This window comes from Plectropomus leopardus, chromosome 6 (genome assembly GCF_026936395.1).
Source record: "Plectropomus leopardus strain MGB_pleo_1.0 chromosome 6, ASM2693639v1, whole genome shotgun sequence".
Lineage (NCBI taxonomy): Eukaryota > Metazoa > Chordata > Actinopteri > Perciformes > Serranidae > Plectropomus > Plectropomus leopardus.
Window position 1 is genome coordinate 21,789,666 of NC_142181.1, and position 24,232 is coordinate 21,813,897.

The 24,232-nt window shown below is 38.9% G+C and overlaps 2 protein-coding genes across 2 annotated transcripts in view; one reads left to right on the plus strand and one right to left on the minus strand.

Moving 5' to 3' along the window:
* Positions 1-59: 59 nt before the first annotated feature.
* Positions 60-14,877, minus strand: nmd3 (NMD3 ribosome export adaptor). Its single transcript, XM_042487427.2, has 16 exons — positions 14,748-14,877; positions 14,393-14,484; positions 12,857-12,991; positions 12,635-12,731; positions 12,253-12,333; positions 11,603-11,731; positions 8,911-9,001; positions 8,121-8,199; positions 6,283-6,379; positions 5,519-5,636; positions 3,072-3,217; positions 2,633-2,745; positions 2,449-2,521; positions 1,594-1,700; positions 779-849; positions 60-540 (listed from the first exon to the last, which is right to left on the minus strand). The coding sequence occupies exons 2-16, from the start codon at positions 14,434-14,436 to the stop codon at positions 407-409; spliced, it is 1,515 nt and encodes a 504-aa protein (XP_042343361.1). The 5' UTR covers positions 14,437-14,484; positions 14,748-14,877; the 3' UTR covers positions 60-406.
* A 3,943-nt stretch (positions 14,878-18,820) lies between these two features.
* Positions 18,821-24,232, plus strand: part of ppm1lb (protein phosphatase, Mg2+/Mn2+ dependent, 1Lb) — a 60,811-nt gene continuing 55,399 nt past the window's right edge. The window contains exon 1 of the mRNA XM_042486593.2: positions 18,821-19,746. Within this exon, the coding sequence (XP_042342527.1) occupies positions 19,348-19,746 (399 nt within the window). The 5' untranslated portion in view covers positions 18,821-19,347. The remainder of the gene's footprint in view (positions 19,747-24,232) is intronic.

A 24,232-nucleotide genomic window follows, 5' to 3' on the forward strand; every position in this document is an offset into this window, starting at 1 on the left:
TGGGTTCAGGACCCAGCTACTGTCGTTCATATCCTCAAACAAAAAATATCTATGAAAAGTTTGCTTTTGGACAAATATTTATTTTGATAAAGTGAAGTAGAAGCATTCTACTTCCACATCACTTCAAAATGATACATCACAGAGGGGAGAAATATTACTTTAGAAAAGAATTTGTCACCGAGTGGCACCATAATAACCCACAGTTGATGGGTTTTTAACTGTAATGAGTCATTACTGCAGTGTGGTGAGCGGCAGATTTTTGCAGTACCAAAAGCTGAAGTGTCAATCGCTCAATCAGTCCTGAGTCCGCTGTTAGTTCAGCTCTGTGTGTGATGGCGTCACTGTATCAACAGACCTGTACTTGACAGGTCAGCTGTCAGTGTCACACAGGCGAGATGGTGACCGTTCAGTCTGTCATCATGTCAGCACCCTCTCCTCCTGTTGCATCCGTCAGGCTGAGTTCCTCCAGCATCTCCACCAGCGAGATTTGCGGGGCTCCGTCATCATCGGTGTCACTCTCCACTGGGATCTTTGAAACATCTAAAATTTAAAAAAAAAAAAAAAAAAAAAATCAACATCTATTCATTAACTCTCTAATACCTCATGTATAATAAACTAAAAAACAGATCTAATAAAATAATTTAAAAAAAAAAATTATACCTATTGGCAGCTTAAGCAGCCTTACCTTAAGCATCCAACTTGCAACAATGAAAACAAACATACTGCAAACTGAAGTGTCTGGAGATGCTGGTGCAGTGAAAGATCTGCAGCTGCTCACCTCTGTAGATGTTAACGTTCTTCCTCAGAGCCTCATCCTCCTCCAGGTCCTCCAGGAAATCTTGGTATTGTCTGAAGACAGAGAAACAAGTTAAAGGAAAACTCATGTGGTGCGACATCAGAGAAAAACAGTCACAGGATACTTGGCTTTCTTAGCATATATTCTACCTACCACAACAACCTCATGTCTTACCTTGTTCTCTTCTGCTTCTTAGTTGTTTACCTTATCAGTTCTCCGTCTTTGTTATGTTGCCTTTTTGTTTAAAAAAATCTTTTTTCTCTCTTGATTTTCAATATAATGGCACCTCTTCTGTCTATGTTGTGGTTAACTTTGCTGTAAAACTCTGTCCTCGGTCATTGTACATCCATTTCCATCCATTTAAAAAAACAAAACAAAATGATGTCATATCTGTAGTTACGATTTCAGGTTTCAAATGTATACTCTTATTTTCTGTTTGAGGGACTTTTGTGCCAAAAACAAACATTCCTCAAAACCTTTTTGCAGCTGTAAATACCTATTAGAGAATCTTATATATATTATACTACAAGTCTGTAAATATACTCTATCTATTCTCTATCTCTCTATAAGTATTTATTCCCATTAAAGTAATATTTGCCAAAAAACTACAGAGCCCAGCTGCCTTTTTAATACAGAATATCAATAGCCTTATCTTTTAAAGATGACTTGCTAAAATATCACTGATAGATAGCAGACATAACTTTTGAAAATGACAAGTTGTGATTGTGAGGACAAATTCTTGAAGCTTGAATTAATCTACTCTGATAAAATCCAGAATCTTGGCATTTTTGCGCTACCTCTCATCATCTGTGTCCATGCCTTCACGGTCTCTCGCCATCTCCTGCAGCTTCCAGTTCCTGCGCTTCACCCTTCTGCTGCGGTCGTAGCTCTTCTTGATCAGCACCTGAGAGGGTCCACAGGTTGTACAAATAAACCCCTAAACAGACTGTCCCCATACTTTATTTATGTGATGCTATGAGTGAATACAGTATTTTTTTAAGGGGATGTGCGCGATTGGTCGACTATTCAATTAAACATTGCTCTCCTCACTAGTCGACACCAGAAATCGATTGAACTTTTTAAGATGCATAGGATAAAATTGAATTTGGATCAGCATGCGAGAGTAAACAACAACTCTGATCATCTCTTTATGTTTCAAACACATATGCACAAACACACAAGCCCTCTCATGGATGGAGCCGCATGCCCGTCTGCACAACTGGCAAGTCTTGAGCTGTCAGTGGACAGCCTAAATATGTCCAAGCTTTTCACTTGTACCGGCTTGATAAATCTTTGCTAAGCTGAACAAGAAGGGTGCTTTAAATCAGAGATCCAGAGAAGCCTGGACATGTGGGACTAATAAAGGATTATCTTATCTTATCTTATTATACGTAATATTCCTTTAAAAGGTGTTTTACCTCATAGATTAAATTTTACTTTTAAACATTTCAGATGAGTTGAGTAGCCTTAGTTTAAACTTCCACTCAAACATCTGGGAAATTAGTCATTAGGAACATCCCCAATTTTTCCAAGGATGGGATCAAATCTTGTCTGTATTTTTTCTTGCCACTAGAGGTCAGTGTTAATCAAGTTGACTGTAACTGCTCTCAGGCATCATCAGAGGCCCAGGTTCATTCACTGAGGAGTCTTACCACATCAGGAACATGGTGAGGGTTCATCTTATTCAGGTACTCATCATTTATGTTGGAATTGGCAAAGTCAAACCTGAAGAGTGAGAAATAAATGAGCCATGAAGCATAAAGCTCACAGCCTGCGATCAAAATGTACTGCCATCCTGACCAACATCTGCACTTAGTGTCAATCCTTCACACTCACCCCAGTACCAGGTCTCCAATATTGAGCAGGTGGCCCAGGAATGTACGGCAGTGATACTGCTGACTGGTGTCCATCTCGGACGTTTTCTGGACCCACACCTCAGCCAGGGTGTGCTGCGACACACACACACAGGTACACACACACAAAAAGGGAATATAACTGTACTTTCGAGCCATTGTAACACCATCTTGTTCTTTTTCTCCAATTTGTCCAGACAGTTGCATCAATAGTGATGCAGAGTGAACCCTGTCCCTGCAATCCCCCTCCCCCTGCGGCATCTAAAACACTCCTGTGTGTTTTCCTGTCGTTTTGGCTTGAATCCCACTTATAGACTCAGGGATAATGTAATGCTTCGCTATTGATTTTGCTTCCAAGAGAAAAGCAATGTTCCCCCATAATGCAATCTGTTCTGCAACAACACACACAAACGCACTCTCACCTTATTGGACCTCATGCCGGCACCAGCGCCTAGCTTCTGGTTTCTGATGATGTCGATGTCCATGACGATGAACTCCTCCAGTTGCCGTGGGTTGCAGAGACTGTTGAAGGGGTTGCGCCAGTATGTGTTTCCATCCACCTCAGCAACTAGAGAGTAAAGAGATTATTTCTGCATTTATTACTGACAGCTTCACGCTGATAAAACTAGTCAGCAAAGTGGACAGCCAAAAACTTGAGCACAAATTATACAACACATTTTCATTTTTACGTGACAGTTAGAGAACTTAAAATATGAAATAAATAACTTGCATTTCATTCACCGTTATTTTCAAGCTCATCAAGAAATTAGACACATTCTGTTTTATTTCTAAAAAAACTAAAACTTAAACATATTCTAAGTTCCTTTATCTAAAAGCCTTAAGGGTAATAAAAACAATCTAAAACTGTCAATGTGTTTTTCTATCTATCATCTTTTTCCAAATAAACCAGACAAAGTGCCGTGTTTCTGTCTGTACTGCAAACAAACTGAGGCAGACAAACAGCCAAAAAACAGACAAATATTTTAAATACCCCAGTTAATTGCCTCCTGTAGCCCAAATCTGCCTGACAGAGCTCTGCCTCAAGGCTGTTTCAGCGATTCAGACTGCTCTAAAACTTTCTGCAACAAAAATAGCCTGCTCTTTGAAGAGTAATTAAAAACGTGTGTGCCGCTTACAAAATGTCAGAATTCTGCAGAGGAGCATCTCAGCCTCTCGCGTAATGAGTGATTACACCAAATACAGAGGAAACACATCATCACTAATTGTCAGCATTCTTGTACTGATTAGAAATCCATCCACATAAGATGCCTTGGCTGTGACAGCACGTTTAAATCTGTTTTTTCTTTTTCTCTTTGTCTGTGTGTGTCTCTTGCTGTGCTGTGACGGAGAGCAGAGGGAAGCTGTAGAGTCAGACGGCGGCGGTGAACATGTGGTCAGCAGACTGGGGTCAGCTCGGTGCAGCACTGAAGGGTTTCACTCAAGCACTGACTCGATATCACCATGGTAACATACAGAAAATGCTTGTGATGTTTCTTGTATAACACTCAGACACAAAGGCATACATATGCAAAACTTGTGGCAGTGATTACCAAGGCTGCAACACTAAAAGGTCTTAAAGATATAATTTGCAGGACTTTCCTGTAAAACTATGTATAGACTTATACAGAATTAAAGGGAGGCAAAATGCCAAGCTAGATCTGGGGTTGACTTTTACCTTCATGAAACCATTAGTTGACAAGTCAATCAACAGAAATGACAAAATGCCAAATATTATCTTATGTAGCTTATGTGACAGTAAACTAAATATCTTGAGTTTTGGACTGTTGGTTGGACAACACGTAACATTTGAACGCAACCCTTTTGCATTCAACAGTTTTCACATTAATCAATAATGTTAGTCGCAGCCCTGATGCAATGAGTAGTCTAATCTAATATTTCAAATATTATTTTCATTATTAAATATAAAAAACTGTGACAATCTCCCAGTGCTGTTCCTAAGACGAAAGTAACGTATTCAAATTATATGTTTTCCCTGACTAACAGTCAAAAACAAGAAGATATTTTGTTTATGGTGATTTTAAATAATCTATAATAAAAAGAATTAAATCTTCATGCGAGAAGCTAAAACCAGAGAAAACTGTTGAATAATTTTCTGTTGATCAACTTTAAGCACTGATGTTATAATCTCCGCCAAGGAGGTCATGTATTTGGCTCCATCTGTGTGTTTGCCAGCAGTGTTGCGGAAAAACTGCTGGCTCACTTTTCATGAAACTTGGTGAAAGAATGTAGCATCAGCCGAGACCATTTCTTTGCTGTGGGTCAGGACGGTATTATAAGCATAGCTAAAAGCTAACAACAGCAACACTTATCATACGTGGGTGGTGGAACGGTTCCCATATGAGCAACGCCCTCCCAGACAAAATAGTACTACAGTGCAGAGTGGCGGCGATTAGTTAGCCAGTGGTGACATGAATAATAGTAGTTTGCTGCTAAATTCATGTTGTAAATATTTAACATTGCACATGAAACATTTCAGGATAGGGCATTTGGCCTTGGTAAAGGTAAAAATTTGATTTTGTTTACTATGAGCAACAACGATTACCCCCCACAGTGCACTGTGTTTAAATTGACACTGAGCCAAATCTTTGGATAAATTCCTTGTCAGGGAGCATGAAAAGCTTTCGAAACCTCTGACATGTCGTAAATCAGATCTCAAGTCCTTTACGTAGAGCTCACATTCCTAGATTAGTGAGTATAATAATTTAAAATCCAACTCAAATGACAACAACCAGATACACCAAGCTGCAGCTATATTTAACCACTACAGGGTGCGTTGGAGCTTAAGAAGACTGTGGTGTCATTCTGACCTGTTAAAACTCAGTGGTACTCTGGCAGTAGAAATACTCACTCTGCAGGGTGTTGGGATCAATCAGGTGGATGGTGCTGGTGACACGGGCGCACACACACACTTGACCCATGTTCCCCAGGCTCTGCGCCAGCCGTGGTGAAAGGCATACTACGTTGTCCTGGAAACCAGACAAAAGCAGACAAGCCAGGGTCAAACTGAGGTTGAAGAGAAAGTAAAAAGACTTTGGACTTGCTATAGAGGTCAACAATGTGTACGAAAAAAAGTTGTTATCCTGCAGGCTGGATCAAAATAGTGACATGGAATTTAGCCTGTTTAAACCATAATCAAAGTAAGCTGTTGATATCTTTTGATGGCAAAACAAGTAATGCACTGTTCTGATTCCTGTTTTCATTTCCTAAAAATACCCCGTGCAACCACTTTCAATCATGCCATGAAAACACAACCACATCTATGGATTGCTTTTATAAGCACAGAAGTAAAGCTACGTGTCAAATAGAATTAAGGAACTACTGAAAGTGACAAATATACCCCTGCTTGGCATTACCTTTGATATATTAAGGTATACTAAGTTTGAGTTTCATTGTGAAACACAAACATGACAGATTCTTGGCCAGCCTCAGGTTCTCATCTGCATAACAGCCATATTTTATCTAAACAGCAAAGTGACAGCTGACATAACAGCTCTGACTTGACTGAGGTGCAGAGCAGGTATGCAGGGTGTGTCTCAGCTCCAACACTGGATGGCTTGAGTGAAAAAAAATTCCAATTTAAATTAAAAACAAATACATTAGATGGCCGTATACCTTGCAGACAGGCACTATCTCCATAGAGAAGGTGCTCTTATAGTTGTACGTGTTTGAATGGATGTCGTGAGAGATGAGGCGCTGGGATGTCTTTGACCTTTAAAATAGAAAAGAAAGTTTTTATTATTAGTAGTATTATTAGAATTATCATCAGATGCCAGTAAGAGACACTGCAGACTTTACATTGTCTAAATTGGACAAATGATGAACAGCAAAAATGCTTGGTTATAATAAGATGTTCCGCACACGTGGAAACGACTTATGTAATGAGCAGTTTAACGGTTCTTAAATGCTTGACATTAGACATATACAGACACAGACAGACACAGACAGAGCATTTTGTCAGTATTCTGCATTCATTTTGTCCGTATTTGTGCACATTTTCTAAAAGCTTACGGATACAGATTAAATGGAGCACCGGAAATTGTGGGGGCAGTGTGGCGTAGCAAGATATGACTTTAGGACATGACAGAGACATTTTGAATATTGTTAATATAGTGGATAAAATAATTCTATGTTCCCGTGTTGTTATGTTTTTTGTGACCGCCATTGACGACCGTGTTTGTTCATCAGCAACTTTTCACTCCCCTATAGCATCTAGCGGATGTATCAATGTCAACAAAGGGACGCATGAAAGTAGGTGGGCAGTTGTGACGCGTAGTTCGACCCACAGCCTGGAGGTCCTGCACATCAGGTGGTTCAGGTAATTTTGTGAGAAATGATTGTGGATTTCGGGCGCGGTCATAAAGTAACACAGTAGCATTCTTAGTATGTTAGCAATAACTTTCATTGCAAAAATCCAACTTCCACCTTCTCTTCCTCTCTCTCTGTCTCTCTCACACAGCTAGCAGCTTTATCAACAGTACTGCTGCGCTCCAGGTTTCTGTTATTCTACCAGGAAAATCTGTTGAAGTCCGACATATTTAAATCCCTCCAGTTTTAATGTCCAGTAAAAAATATTTCCCTCTGCAAAAATGTAGGCTTAAAACCGAATCCTCATAACAAATGTCTCTCTGTCCACACTGAATACATTAAATATGCACTTCTGTAATATCATGTAAACATACCACAGTACCTATCAGGTACTTGGATGTGTGAACTGTATTCCTACATTTGTAGTTTTTAAACAGAAAACGCACGTTGGTGATATTTTGATATTTAATGGGAATGAAATATACTGAAGCCAACAAGTAGGTTATTGCAATAAGCTTCCGGCTCCGGTTTGCGATTTGGGTTCTGGTCATTAATTAAATGCATATGTTTACAGATTGGGTGCAGCAGACCGGCTCTCACAACAGGCTGGGTTGGTGTGGGCTTTGAAAAACCCTGTCCAGGGCATCACTCGTGTGCAGTGACCATCACAATGTTTAAAATGAAGGCATCTATTTTCATATGTAAAAGTGTGTATAAATGAGCCTCAACCTGTCTGAACTGCTGAAGGTCATGAAAAATCTAGGGGACTTATTATGCAATGTTTACGTTTTTGTCATACAGAAAACACCTGCAGCTTTATTGGGTGAAAATTATAACGAACACCTTTACAGAAGCACACAGGTTAAATAATGCAATGGTGTAAATTCTGTTTTTACGGAACTATATTTTTTGTTCATGCAGTTTTTTATTAAGACATTTATTCACTTTAACCCACACTTCTATACATGCCTAGAAGCTAATTATTTTCCTGTGACACTGCCACATTTGTTTATAATAACTGGACTGTTGGATGAAGACATTTTGAATCCTCATGATTAGCACTTAAATAAAATGGAAGTGTTGCTCTAATAAAGAGACTCATGAGGATGATGTTTCATAGAGACACAGACTAAGGCATTGCTCACCTGCAGGGCACGGTGCACTGGAGGAAGTCAACCATCTTTTGAGCATGCTGCTTGGAGCCATAGTAGAAATCAATCCCCTCTGAGAGAGAAGACAAAAACCATCAAACACCTTTCCACCAATAAATTCATCACAGGCGTGCTTCACGGGTCATCACTGTTCTGCAACACATATGTATGCAACAACACACACATGAAAATATGGCAGCCACATGTTGTAACCTTCGTAAAGCTTTTTAAGTCCTGCCGAGATATGGAGATGATTTAAATTACGCCACCAGCCAAAACTCCAATTCACAGTCCCGTCCAAGAGCACAGAGATGTGCTGCTGAGCCGGCACTCAGTGCACAGCATGTGTGCCTGAGTGTGTTTGTGTGTGTTATATAGCGGTAAGCATCTCTAAATAGGGTATGAATCAAGCTCGCATTGCAGGGATCTGGTATGGCATGCCTGCTCTGATTACAGCACACTGATTAGATGCACAACGCATGCCCTCCTCTGAGGCCCACACGAGGATGGCTGTATGGACTGATTGGCGCCAGTGATATGCATGCATGACTTGCCGTCTGGTACGAGGTAATTAACACTCGACACATCATTATGTTCTGCTCAGTTCTAATCCACATTAGTTACGCCGGTGACAAATCAGACAAGTTTCCCACTTTTCAATGTAATTTAGTGAGAGGCCCTGAGGAACATAACAGGAACCTCACTTTACAGATATGTATACTATCAAAAATAAGAAAAGGGTATACATACTAAATATAAATAAAACCATATACCATTGACCTACCATGGATTTCTTTGATGTTGAGGGCATTCTGGTGGAGTTTGTGCTTCAGGATCAGCTGCTCTAAATAGTAGAACGTCTTTTTGTGAAGCGTCTGTAAAGACATCAGCATCATCATTATCTTACAGATCTTTCCAGCCCTAATTATTTCAAATTCACTGGCATCCACCCTTGGACCTTCCAGAAAAACACTCCACTTAAGACCTTCAGCCCCCAAGGCCGCAGTGATGTCTCTACTTCAACCTAAAGGTGTATTAGGAAAGAAGCAAACTGGAAGCAAAGCACTCATGAGGATGAGAAACAAGTGAGAACAAGCACACTGTTCAGGATTTTTTTTATACTGCTAATTACTAACTTCCTCTATAGTTGTTTCACAGTAAAAGCCTTTCAGTGAAGAGAAGTGGCTTTGGCTTTTACTGTAAAGTGGCTGCAGAAGGCATCAAGTTACATAATCACCTATTGTAGCTTTTTTTTAGTTTAATTAAGTGGTAAGGGATGTTGAAGGTTTTAATCAAGGACCCCTTAGCTGACACAAAGGGGGGCGCGGCTATGGCTCAGAGGTAGAGCGGGTCGTCCTCTAATAAGGCCGTCAGTGTTGTAAGAACCACAATATGAGAATAGGTTAATTTAAAATTCATAAAAGTTCATTTTTTCATCAGGCATTGTATAGAGCATATGTATGTATAAAAATGTAAAAGGAAAATAATGCATGCATGTAGAATTTTGATTGGACGTTCCCTTTAATCTTGACGTCATGTGCAGTGCAGTAGAGCAGAGAGCTGCATGAGGCACAGGAGCTAGGAAATAGATTTTCTACCGTCTGACTGAGTGTAATTTTAACTTTTTTTCAGTAAAAGTTTAAAACTGGATTACACATCCTGTCATTCACGTCAGACTTAAGTTACTCCGCCTACAGCTCACAAGTGGCTTTTTTAACATTTAGAGGGACTGCCACTACAAGCAGTTCAGTCCTCAGCTCCTCTGGGCAACATGCCAAAGTATCCTTGAGCAAGATACTGAACCCCTAATTGCTCCCAATGCTGCGTCATCAGAGTGTGACTGTGTGTGAATGGTTACTGAGTACCAGCTGACACCATGTACAGTAGCTTCAGCCACCAGTGTGTTAACGTGTGGGTGAATGGGTGAATGTGACATGTAGTGCAGAAGCGCTTTGAGTGGTCACAAAAGACCAGAAGGGCGCTATACAAGTGCAGTCCGTTAACCATCTTGACCTGAATTTGCTTTTCAGGTAGGTTATGGAGGAAGCTCCACTGCCACAAAGATACATTCTTGCAAAAGGCAGAATATCCTGGATTCATTTAATGTGTATTTTCATACATATTTTAAATTTCTGCAGTTCAGCTTGGTTTGCCTCCAAACATCAGTGATAAAAGGAAGAGGTGCAACCCTAGGATTTAATGTTGTATTTCCTTCCATAAACAAACAGCTTCAAGTTTGTTTTACATAAAACTTATGGGCATAGGTTAAGGTTTTAACATGAAACTTTAAGATTAACACAAAATGACAGATTTGTGAAAATAAAGAGGGAACAGAGTACACTTTTAAAAGTATTCATTTGCTGGAAAGATGGTCTTTTCATAAAGCTAGGCTGTCTATGCAGTAGAAAGACGCACAGTCTTTTGAATTTAGTGTTACATGACCAGAGAAATCAGAGTAAATGGGCTGTGGCATTTGCTTTTGCTCAACCACCAACTACGAAAATGCACTGCACGGTACTGGACCAATAAACTCGAGTGATGTAATGCAACCTTGGTTGTTTTTCTAGAGCAAACAATATAGCAGCCTGCTGTTACAAAGACCTCATAAACAACATAACTAAAATATGTTTCTGAAAACATTTTAAGCGAGAAATTGTCAGAAAGTGACTGAATCTTGGTTCATATTTGATAAGCACGGCTTACATTTAACATTTGATATCAGTTTTTTCTTCTCATATCACGGCTAAATAGTGCGCTAAAACATGTTTTTGGAGACATTTTAGGAGAGTTATAGACAATGCAGTAATAGAATCTTGGTTCATATTTGATCAGCACTGCCTTTTTTGCCATTTAATCTGAGCTTAAGAAAAAGGGAGAGAGCCTGCAATGGCAGGCTTATGAAAACATGGAAATGTGATCTGTAGTTTGAGCAACAGCCCTAGAGCCAGCCAAAATCCACTGGATGATGCAAAAATCATCATCTTGGGAATATGAGCCAGGAAGTGCACAGGGAAAAATGGGTGCTGGTGAGATTGAGGGAAATTTACCACAATTCATTTTCACATAGTAACACATTGTTATGATATAAAGTATTCAGAGTGCAGAAGCAAACATTTAATTGGCTAACATTTTTTGGTGAATACAGCCTTTGTAGTCCATCAGTTTAAATTTTCTTGCATGTATGTTTCTAGTCCAGAGCAAAGTAGCTTTCAAGCCCTTCTGCAAAGCTGGACAATTGGATTTGCAGAATTTGACAAAATAAATTGCTATTAATGTTATTAATGTCGACTAATCAGCTTATCTATAAATGCTTTGTAAAACTAAGAATATAGCATGCATGCAGGCACAACTTACATGAAAAATATTTTTAAAGGGTTGAATGTTAATAGACATCAGATACCGTAAAACACAAAATAACCAAAACAGAAAAAAAATACATTTCTTTTGGGATATTTCATTAAACCACAGACTCCTACCTTCTGCCTGACTTGGACCACAGCCTTCCAGAAGTCCTTGGCTTCCACACGGTGGCAGTCGTCACACATCTGGTACTGGATGACAAACTCAACCACAAATACCTGCTGCAGGATAGCGCCGTTCATCACCTGAAAAGGCAAAGGCAGCAACAAGTCAGATCATATGCTCTAACCATATGGGAGTGGCAAAAACTCTGCGCTTACAGTCATTTAGATACACCTGAGCAGTGGGACCTGGAGAGAGTGTTATACAGACCCTCCAACAGCACAAACAAAAGAGTTGGCCCTGAGAAGCACAGGACTCAGGTTTTCACTAAAGGTCAACGAGATGCGATGACAGCCACTGGCAAAAAGTCACTTCTCTCAAACATGCTTAATTCAGTCAGAAACAGACGACTTCTTTTCTTTAATGTCCCAGAATGTCACTTATCATAATTGGATGTGTGCCACACCTTGACATTATTATTTTCACATATAAAAGTTTAAATTCAAACATAAACCTCTGTTTGCTGCCAATTACCACATGAAAAAACAACCCAGATAACCTTTAGATGAAAAACGTGTTGCCTCCGGCAGGTCACTTATCAGTTTTAATCTGTTCATTTGAATGTCACTCTCCCACACTTATCACTTCCACTCTGTTTTCTTACCTCCTTCTGGATGGTCACTTTCATCTTAATCCTTTTGGAGTGCGGCTCTGTCCACAGGAAGCCAGCATCAATGAGACGCACCTGTGAGGAGAGAGGTGTTGTTGAGGTAGCCCAAATAAATGTTTTTCCTCTGTACAACCCCACAAAAGACCCAAATTATCTTATTTCTTAAAATGTAAAATAATAATATAAGTACAATAAATAGGCCCAATGCCAACATGAGTATGGCAAAAGCAAGTCAGCATAAAAACTGTGGAAAGATTAGAAGGGGACAGGATACACCCTGGAATTTTATACCTGCAAAGTTCATGTACGCTTTTTGCATCTTAAGTGCAAACGTGCTTCTGTCTTCTGTGAAGTTCAGTGGGAGAATCGCACTTACTTTGGTCATAGAGCTCTTAATTTTTTTCAGGCAAAGGGCCAGCAGTTCTCTGGACTCCAGGGCACACTGCACCCAGCTGGCTGGAGGCTGCAAGTACCTGCATGAAAGATGATGTGTACATTCAAGCCTCAACTTTCAACAAAAAAAGGAAAAAGATACAATCTGTATATTGCATGAAAAAAATATTTCTGCTTGTAAAAAAAAACTGTGTATGACACAAACCTTTCACACTGCTTGCAGAAGTGCACTGTGACTTGCTTGGGGATTCCCTCTGATATGTCGACTTGGGTACGCAGGCAGGCTACACACATGTTGGATGGGTTGGGAGGGATGGGGATGCCACAGGTGCAGCACAGGCTTGGGAGAGAAAATGAAAGGAAAATTCTTTTTTGTTTTTTTTTTTTTTAATGTTTTTGAGTTTTAGACTGTTCAGTAAATGTACAAGGCTAGGCCTGTGCTGAATATATATATATATATGTATCTAAGTCAGCAAATTTTTCAGTACTAATAATACATGTGTAGCCTAGTTTTTGTTGGAAACTGTCTAGAAATACCAGGTTTAAACTGAATAAATAAAAATAAACGAATAAAACAGCAGCACAGCATTTACATGTTGATTTAAAATTCAAATGTCAACATTAACAATGGAGCTTTGAGTTCTTCACTACAACCCTCACCTGTACCACACAGGTACAGGTTGGAAATTAACTTTTTCATCCACTTCACACTTGGCTGGTGGATTCCAAAGTCTGCAAACCACTCGATAAATTACCATTGCGTTTTTTGGATAGCAAAGCAAATCTATCAGCTACTTGCATACTCGGGCTGGTGGCTGGTGCAATTTTCCAACCCTGAATGCAAATGAACAATCAAACACTTAAAATTTACACGAGAACATGAATCAATGCAACATATACCTAGGCTAGAAGGCAAGCTTGTCAAAATGACATTAATTGCTGCAGGGCAGTTGAAATCACAGCCTGTGTAGAAAACACTTGCTGTGTTACCGTGCAAGGGGGAAGCTTTGCCGTTTGAAATTTAAGAGCTAGCACTCAAGCAGCAACCTGTCCGAGTTAAAGCAAACCCTTCATCTCCCAGATTAGGGACATTTTAGCCCGGTGTAGTAGTGCTTTAGATGACAACTGGCTCAAACTAACCCTGTCTATTTCAAGTCTTAGTACTTAGTATTGCACCCAGTCATTCTGTAAGCAGAGCTTCAGACAAAACTCTTCTCTAAGAGAACTTTTGGAGCAATTTAAAGAGGACTCCTGATGAAAAAAAAAAAAATAGATGTCATGAATGTGGCCTATGGTTTTGTGCTTCATAGCTGGTTTAATTGTTTTCCATTACTCAGTGCTTTCAACTGTAATACAATATGATTTGTAATGAGGAAAAACAAAAATTACATAAGTCTGACTATGTTAGATTGCCAAATCTTCACCTCATCCAATTATTGATCATTATTCTGTGCTTAAATAGCAAGTCAATCTTTGTTACCACCACAGATGAACATGTATGTTTTTCTCAATATAACAAAAATAATAACCCAATAAAATAATGTGACTGCATTGCATTTAGGCGTACCATTGTGTGTGATAATTTATTGTAATGGCTTGTGGGCACACTCAAATAAAACCGAGCATGATTAGTAGTCATACTTAAATGACATGTCAAAACCTTAACAAACGTGTATTCATCAGGACTCTCACAATACTACAGGTTCGAGGACATAAATACCATTTATATTTTAACACTTACATATTCCCCTGGCTGCTTGTGGCAGGAGCTTGCATGTACTCCATTCTTGTTAGCTTGACAGGTCAGTGAATGTCAGAGGATCTTTGTGATGTCTGAGGACAGAAACACGACAGATTTAGCATAGCTTTCATTTTCAGACACCGATAAATAAAGACTTAGATCGTAAAAAGATGTGGCGGAGACTCTGTAGTTATCGTTGCTAGCTGCTGCTTAGTATCTGACAGTTAGCATTAAATGCTAAATGCTAGTTTTTATGAGCTATTCTAAGCGATATTCTTGAAGAAACAAGCACACAATGTCGACTAAAACCATCAGACAACTACAAAGGATAAAATCGAGTGATGACAAAACCTACTGAGGTTATTTTTGTTAAGAAAGCCAGCACACAACGTGAAATTAAGTCCTCCACGTTTTCCCCACCGTGGACCGAGGCAGTCCCGGTGACGTCGTGCAGTACTCAAAGACCCCAGGACTGTCTTTGTCTGCCTGAATAAATGTCCTTCAGAAATGTTTCTTAAAGCTGAGAAAAGGTAAAATAAAACATATTTGGTGTGAAAATATTGCGTAAGTAAACCACGGTACCGTATATATGTTTAATCAGTAAAAATACAACTGTTTAAAGTCCTAAATGTTAAAAGAAGGTGAGCTCTGACAATGTTTTCATCAGATTGAACTAAAAAAAAAATTTAAGGAATTGAAAAAGAAAAGAGAGAAGTAATTTTATTAATATTAATATTACTATATTATGTAAAATAATATGTAGGCCTATACAAAATGTTTAAGGCTGTATAATGTATATTTCTAAATAGTCCAGGCTAGGCCAGCAAAGTGTATAAATGACTAAAATGTTTCAGGAAATGTATGCCATATTAGGCCATATAAAGCCTTAATTTGGATTGCAAATAAATAAATAAATACATATATAAAACATCAATTCAAAAATATATATAATTAAATAAGATAATGAAATATAGGATTCCATATGTGCATGTTGCTCAGTTTTAATCAAACACAAAGTCTAGAAACTATTTGTACAGCGACAATATCATAGTATGGAGAGTCTATCATTTATTTGACTTAAGTATATTTGCTTTCAGAGACTTTGTTTCACTTAAGACAATTACTGTCTACAGAATTCAGAATAAATATCTTATTACATAAATATTCATAAACAAAATCCAAATTGCATTTATTTTCCTATTAACCATGACCAGAATAACATTTTTGGGGGTCACAGGGCAAAACTGAGCTGCATGATCTAATTAATGCCTTCATTCCTCCCACTCTCTGCCCAGAAGATAGCCATAGTACTCCTAAACTGGTATATTACATGAAATCAGGTTTGCTATGTGGTGCTTTGACTACACACTACATATTTTTGGAGTATGCATCATGTTTATACTTACAAGATTACTTTATTTACTCTTGTGACCCTCCTCAAATCAGTGTCTTTGGATCAGGTAAGCATAATAACGCATCACCATAAGGCCCCTGTTATGCCAGTTGATACTTGGCTTCAGTCGAGTATATACACATATATCAAAAGAAAATAAGCTGCTATTAAATACCTATTGCCACTAAGGGTTTGTGGGACCCCTGTGTGTCTGGGGTCCCAGGGCAGTAGCACAGTTTGACATCTATAGATTAGTTTTGGGATTGTTTATCTCATTACATCAATACTGAAATGAAATTGGCAAAGTTAGGCCCCTGTGTTTTAGAATTAATCTATGGTCGTTGTGCGCACCTGTGGTATGACAGCTCCTTGGATGCCTTCATGTGCTGTCGGGAATATCTAAACTCCTAACGAGGGTACATTAACGGTCACTTAATTAACTTGTAAATGCACAATAACGTGGCAATACAGCCAACAGAGTGACTATAGTGAGTATTGTTAAATTGGGACACTTTTTTGCATTCTGCAACAATTTACAGGATTGTCCACTTGTCTGAGCTCCAAACATGATATCACTTTGTAAATATCAACCCCTTTACTAAAATATACAAAAGAAAAAATCAAGAATAATAACACAGAATCAATTATTCCATCTCAAACACAATATGTCCTGAGACCACATTTTTACAGGCACTACTGGCAAAATGGGACACCTTCAATGCTGAAATGGGCCAACTTCTATTATGATATAAAAGCCAGTGATATTGAAGAAGAGAAGTAATTAAAAAATGTGGCCTATTGTCTTCACATAACACATAATAACCCTTTACAGCACCTTTTTCCCTTTTTAGCAATGTACTTTTAGGTAAATTCATGCTTGAGACAGCAGTTGTAGCTTTGGTATTCACCCTGCCTCTGATTGTTCCTGAAACTCCAAAACTGTCCCCATCATCCTGTCTTCAGTCCACTGGTTGTTTGTCTTCTCTTGCCTTATCCTTGCTGTTGCTTCTCTTTTCCTGTCTTTACATGTTCCTTTCCCTTTGTCTACCATTTGCCTCTGAAGTGTAAATGAATTTTGGTGTTTTTAAACTATTTATATTCTTATTTGTTTCCTTATTTAACTAGTTATTCATTTCTATACTTAATATTCATTAGCAACGCTATACATCTCAGTTCTGCTCGTAAGAATTACTGCCTTTCTCCTTTGTAGGGTAAAATAGCCAGAGGGTTTTGAATTAGGCTTGCTAAAACATGACAATGCTAGCCCTTCCTCGCTTAGTTCCAGCAAGTTAGAAAAAATGTATTTGATAAAATTTATAAAAAATATTTATCTGAATATAGCAAGTGTTTTATGATCCTTAAAAAACAGTTTTTCCCTCTCGAAATGACAAAGAGCAGTGTCCCATCTTGACAATAAAAGCATGTCCCATTTTAAAAATAGACAACTGGCAAAATGGGACACTATCAAAATAAGCATTTTACAAAAAATGTGAAAGGATTTTGGAATTGATTCATGGTAATTTTGATTGATATATACCATTGCAAAATATATTGGAATGAAAAAGCGAGTATTTGTTTTTAGATTTTTAAAAGCTTAACAAGTTTTAGGTCAGAACTATGTCATGTCAGTTAAAATTTGTGATTCTTGTATCAGGTGTGACTGGATGCGAAGCCACGCCCACAAATATGATGTCATATCCGGATGACCTATTTTTCCTGATCATATTCCTGTCAAGCAATGCATAGATACTGGTATTGGGTTATTTTGTGTATTCCTTGAAAATATAAATCATTGCTAAGCTTGTCCCATTTTGCCAGTGTCCTATTTTAAAAATACTCCCCTAAAGAACAATTTACATGCAAGCCACATGTAAAATGTATAGTAATAGTAGCCTATCATAGCCAACTCTCTTTATGGAAATGCTACTTGAACATTGCTTTATTTAGTTAAAATTTGCAAGCACAGATTAATAATGTGTCTTAATGAGAGTTTTTTTATTAGCTTGGTTTATTGAAATCATTTGGATCAGTTCAAAAGCTGAGTTGCAGCGTTTTTGTTATTAAATTAAACTATAATATGTAAAGATGCTGAAACTGCTTCAGCTGAAATGTATATCCTCTCTATTAACCTACAATCATTCATCAAATTTCAGTGAAACCATAAACTGATGATAGGATCATATTATATTACCAGTCAATGATTCTTATATACAGTTTTTTTCTACTTTGATCTTCCTGTTTATTGGATTTTTTTTCTAATTCATTTCTTATCCATGTGCAAAACACTTTACAGTGCCTCTGTTTTTTTTAAAGGAGCTGTGTAGATACAATGTCAATACTTAAATAATTTATTCTGCGCAAGCTAGATTTTAACATAAAAGTTTGGTAGGCATATAAATAATTTGGTCTCATGTTATGTGGAGCAGTGGAACACGTAGCCTACCTGACACATAATTTTGCTGAATTTTTATATTGTATGCTAATGTATCAAAGATTCTTCTTCTTCTTCTGTATTTGTTTATTTGATTATTTGTTTGTTTAACTGGTTTCAATTTATTTTTTTTTAACCTTCACCTTTTCAGTGGTCATTACTGTTTTGTTATACATATAGGTATATCTTGGATATCTATATACTGTATGTCTTGTGCACTTTTCATTGGACTATAAATGGTGAGGTATGGGTTGTGTGCTAATCTAGTTTGTGTATTTTGGAAAGAATTATCACTAAAGATGTACGTATTATTGTTGAATATGGACATGAAAAGATATTAAGTATGGCTAAGTGTGTGAACATAAATGTAAACAACTCAAGGTTGTGTGTTTTGTGTACTGTCTTAGTGTAAAACAAAGTGTTGAATAGACAAAAAGTTTTTAAAAAAATTTAAAAAAGAAGAAGAAAAACGCCTATACTTATTATGTACTCGTGACATTTTAAATGCCAAACTGAAAAACAGAAACGTGGGTCATAATCCTCTAAAAATTAATCACGCTGTGGCTCTTCCAGATCTCTGACTGGTTTGGGAGACGTTACGAGCTGCACCTGAAGGCAGCACCCCCGTTTAGTCAGTCAGCAGCAGATAGTCGCAGCCAGTGTGGCAGCTGGGAATGTGAGGGTTTCGACACAGACCGCTATTTTCGGGACTGGAATCCGTTGCTGGACTGGCCAGGAAGATACTTTATCCGCGGCTCCGCAGTAGCCAGCGCGCCGGCTTGATTTGAAATCCAAACGGGCGACCTGCGTTTTACTGCCAGGGGAGTCGGTGCTCTCGGTGCGCGCGGACAGCCGTTGGTGGCTCACTGCGGGGCTGCATGCTAGAGGGGAAACCAGCCGGAGCACCGCGTCTTTCCCCCCGGTTTGTGTAGCCTAACACCTTCCCTCCTGTCTGGTGTTACAATGCAACGACTCGTTTAGTCAGCGTAATCTGTATGTGTGCGAAACGCTCGGTTAAATGTGTCTGTTTCACCGCTACCAAGCCACTCACACCAACGACGATGGACTGAAATCCGCGGCGGGGGCGAGCGACACACAACCTGCCGCGATTTCCTGCGTGTAAATAAATAAATGATAGAGGATACAATGACCCTACTGTCTTTATTAGGTCGGATCATGCGTTATTTTCTGCTCAGACCGGAGACCCTGTTCCTGCTGTGCATCAGCCTGGCTCTGTGGAGTTACTTCTTCCACACGGACGAAGTGAAGACCATCGTCAAGTCCAGCCGGGATGCGGTCAAGATGGTCAAGGGGAAAGTGGCGGAGATGATGCAGAACGAGCGGTTCGGAGGGCTGGACGTCCTGGACGCCGAGTTCTCCAAGACCTGGGAGTTCAAGAGCAACAATGTGGCCGTGTACTCCATCCAAGGCCGGCGAGACCACATGGAGGACAGGTTCGAGGTGCTCACCGACATCGTCAACAAGAGTCACCCGTCTATATTTGGGATTTTTGATGGCCATGGAGGAGAGGTGAGTGGATCATGAAAGGCAGGTGTCTGTGTAGTGTCTCCTGAAGGCATTACACTCACACCGTGTCCCTCCACCACACGTGTGTTGATACCCAGGGGACCCAAACTGAGCTGAAGGGGCCCCTAATGTATCTGGGTTAGGAAGATTAAGTTATTTAAGTGTGCATTTTAGGGGTCGACCGATATTGATTCATCAAAGCCAATACCAATACCGATTATTAGTGCTTAGTTTAATTAATTTGGAATATAACAAACTCCTAAACAAAACGTAATTTAAAAGCTTTTAGTAAATGTCCAGTCAGTAGGCTGCTGGAACTTTCAGCATCTTATACAGCAAGTTTCCTGCAACTTTTTCTTTATAATAAAGTTCAATGAAAATTGAAAAAAAGTTAACGAATAAAGATAGGTTTTACAAAGTAAAAGTTCCTCCCATGCTGACACTTTATTGCATGTATTGCCGACTGCTTTCTCTGATGTTGGTTGAGTGTAAAATACGCACAAGCACTTTACTTGTGCTTCATTCAGACACCTTTCAAAAATATTTTAATCTTTAAACTCTGAGCAAATTGGTTTGATTTCTTTTGAATAAATGGGAAAAAATGCAATAAACAAATTACAAGAAATTTGTTGATTTTCAGGAATAAATTGTTTTCTGAGAAACTGTGAGTCAACAGACAACGCCCTTCATATGGAAACAAAAGGTGCACTGAAGAAACATGACGTGCCTGCAGGGCCTGATTTATAATAGATCCATAGCCGGGCCACTTCACTGACTTCTTGCTAACCTTATGTTAGCTCTGTTTCAACAATGTTGACTGAAAAAGCGTGCATGTAGACTCATCCGTGCTGTTCTGTAATCGATTGTGTTAAATGAGCATAAAATATCAGCTCATATCGATCACAGGCCCCTAAATCGAATCTAATCGAAATTGTGGTAGACTTTGTGAAATTAGCAAATATGGTATCATTGTCCAAAGTATCGATGTAATATAGTATTGTGGTGAAGCCAGTGATTTACACCCATACTAATTATCATAATTATTTGTTTGAAATTATTTTACCGAGTCATTTTGATTTTTAAGCAGTTTTTTTCTTTTCAGCTCATTACCCTGTTTTTTTTTGTAATACTTTCCCATTTGTGTTTTTTGTGTTTGCGGTTTTGTTTTTTGTGTGTGCTGATTTTCAGATACTTTCCTTGTGCTTTTTTACTAATTTCTTGCTTATTTCTGGGCCATTTCTTTTGAAGTTGCTCATTGCCTTGTTCTCATGTTTTTTTTAAAGAACACAAACCAAATTTCCCAGGTTTTAAAGGGTCAATGTCAATATTTTATTTTACTTTTTTACTCCTCTATAACATAAACGGATTATCACTATGTTTTATAGACAAAACAACTAATCAATTAATCAAGAAAAAAAAGCACCAGATTAATCAACAATGAAAATTATTGTTAGTGGCAGTTTGAATGCCCAGCAAAAGGATTAGAGTCCAGTTTAAGAGTTAAATTACATCTGCTTAGCATATTCTTCAGCTCAGCTCCCTCAATTGTAACTTTACAGAACAAATGTTTTTGCCAACTAATGAATCAGGGATGGATTGGATTTATTTAATGGGATTAATGTTTAGTGGTGTGATAAATTTGTGGACATTTACAGGGTTGGATCAACCTGCCAGGGGGGCAAAAATGAGCTGCTTGGATCCTATTATAGTAACTCCTGTCATTCCTCCCACTGTTTAAACCAGAGGCTCCATAAACATCCAGTGTGTGGGATCTAGAGGGATTTATTTGTCAGAAATGGTATATAATATTCATATCTGTGTGTTTTATTGGTTTATAATTACCTGAAATAAGAATGGTTGTGTTTTCGTTACCTTAAAATGTGCCATTAATATCTTCATACGGAGGGGGTCCTCTTCCTTGGAGTCCACCATGTTGTTCTACAGTAGCTCAGAATGGACAAATGAAACACTGGTTCTGTGTTCCATTTGCATTTTTGCTTCTGCCACTGTCGTTCACCTTGATGTTTTGCACAAGGGAGAAGTTTCAGTTGTGCAACCTCACCGCCACGAAATGCCACAAAGTCCCACAAAGTCCCACACACTGTACCTTTAAGGGATCCCTTTTTGATCATTGAGTAAATAGACGACCCCTGACCAAGTAATATATTTTATGGATATTTTATAATATATATTAAATGCATAACAGTAGCATTAAAACAACTAATAAACTGTAAAGTAAGCCAGAACAGTTAACGCAATAACTGCAGGAAGTTTATGTAAAACAAGGGGTATGGATGATGAGCAGATTATTTATGTGATTGTTGAATCAGAGATTTTCTTGATATTTTTAGGAACGTCTTACGCAAGTCAGTTTTCATTATTAACATGGATACATTCTTAATAGGTTTATGTATTAGCTTTAGTTGATTTATTTGGTTGCATACTTTTATAATGCAGTACCAGGCTGTTCAGCAGCTTGTGAGGAGTCTGAGAATAAAACTTGTGTTCAGGTCCTCACTGTGCACTTATCCTGTTTTTTTCTGTTTTTTTCTGTTTATATCCTGAGCAATCAACTTGAAAAATAAGTTGGGTTTTTTTGTAGAAATGAATGAAATGCTGAGATACAGGTGAACTGTATATACTTTTTCTTGCATCCCTTAATATCAAGAAGGCCTCATGACCCCCATGTTAAGCTTTCATGAACCCTAGTGGGTGACAAGACCCAAACAATGTGTATGTTTTTTTTCCAACTACCTAGACCCAGATTTGTTGTATGATCATTTGATTAAACACATATTGATTCAGGAGTATGTAACAAATGAGCACAAAACTATACTGATGAAGGTCTTCATCATTCATTAAGGTCCCTCTGTAAGACAGACAGAGCCTCAAGGACATGTAAAGCAGGACCCACTTTGAGGCCATTAATTGATTTTGTGTGTTACTGAAGTGGTGCATGTCCCCATACAAGGTTAAACCAGGTGACACCCTATAAGAATGGAGATATTTGGGCCTCTGGAGGCAAATGGTAATGCAACCTTGGGCATTTGTCATGGAGTATTTGTGCATAAGTGGAGCACGGGGGCCAGGATGCCCCACTGTGTGTATGGATCCCATAAATTCTTACTGGAGCCCTGCACAAACATTCACCCGCACTTAATCAGCAAAGTAACTGAATCTTGTCTATTTAAAACTTAAAATCATGCCAGAAATATCCATCTCTTGTGTTTTTTGGCCAAAACATTTTTAGGATGCAGACAGCATAGGCCCCATGGTCTAAGTTGATTATAGCTAGAAGGATGAGGATGAACTCGAATCTGTGTGCTTCAGAAGCATAATCAGCTAGCTGAGCTCATGAGCAAAGCATAACTGGTGTGGTTCATTAGTTTACTGATTTGCTGGTCACTGTCCACTTCGAGTCGAAGCTTGTTTGCAGCTAAGAAATCTGCTTTTCTGTCTGCTTCCTTGGTGGTAACTAATGTTGTTTCTTAACATGAACGTGGCAGTGCGTTCAGGGCAGCAAGGGAATTACAAAACACAACGAGACCCTTAAAAAGAAAAGTTGTCAGCTAAAGGGACAAACAGCATTTGAGATGACGCCACGGTTAGACGGGAACACACAAACACTGATTTATCATGAAGTCATGGCAGGCTTGAACACTGGCATTGTTTCCTGGGACTTAAATGTGACTTCAGCTCACTGTACTGCTACAACAGAGCCACATAAAAACACACACAAACTGTAAGTGGTAAGGTATCCCATTTTCCTCTGTCTCTTTTCTTCTCTGTACTTTAGCTTGTACATTAAACATTACACACTTTCTGATCTGTCACTTCTGGTTGCTGAGGAGCTCCGTGCTGTTTTTGGGGCCTGACAGAAACTGTCTTCAGTTTGACTGCTGTGGTCTGATTGAGGCTGAACGATAACATGCTAAAAATAGGCCGCCAAAGGCATAGGGGATAGCTGTTCTTTTAGGGGAAATTAAATTTTAGGCCGTGCTGCTGACTGCTGCAGCTTTTGACCAAAAGTGGTCATTGGATTGTTTTTCCCCTGCGGCCTTTTTCCTCATGCTTCTTCCCTCTGTGGAGTTCCTTTTTCAAGACCGGTGACCTAACCTGTGAGCCCTGCTGCAGCTACCACACATATGGATGAGATACTTGCAGAAATAAATAGTGAATAGGAGGTATATGTGAGAGAAAAGGGAGAAAACGAGTGGGAGAGCTTCTCTGGTGAGAGTAAGAAGACAGGGTTCAGATTCGCCCATGCATGTGGGCGAGAAGCTGTTTTATCACTGCATGTCCATGGGCAACAATTTGGTCTGTTTTCATTCCCACGCCCTCTTTTGATGTGTGTGAAAGGCTTGCCAGACAGCAGCCTTTCGGAAACAACTTCCTCTCTTTAGCGAATCTGGATTTTTGTGTGCTAGAGGGCATTGAATAAAGCAGAGGGATGCTGTGCGGCCCAAGGCAACACCAGGAATACTGGCTG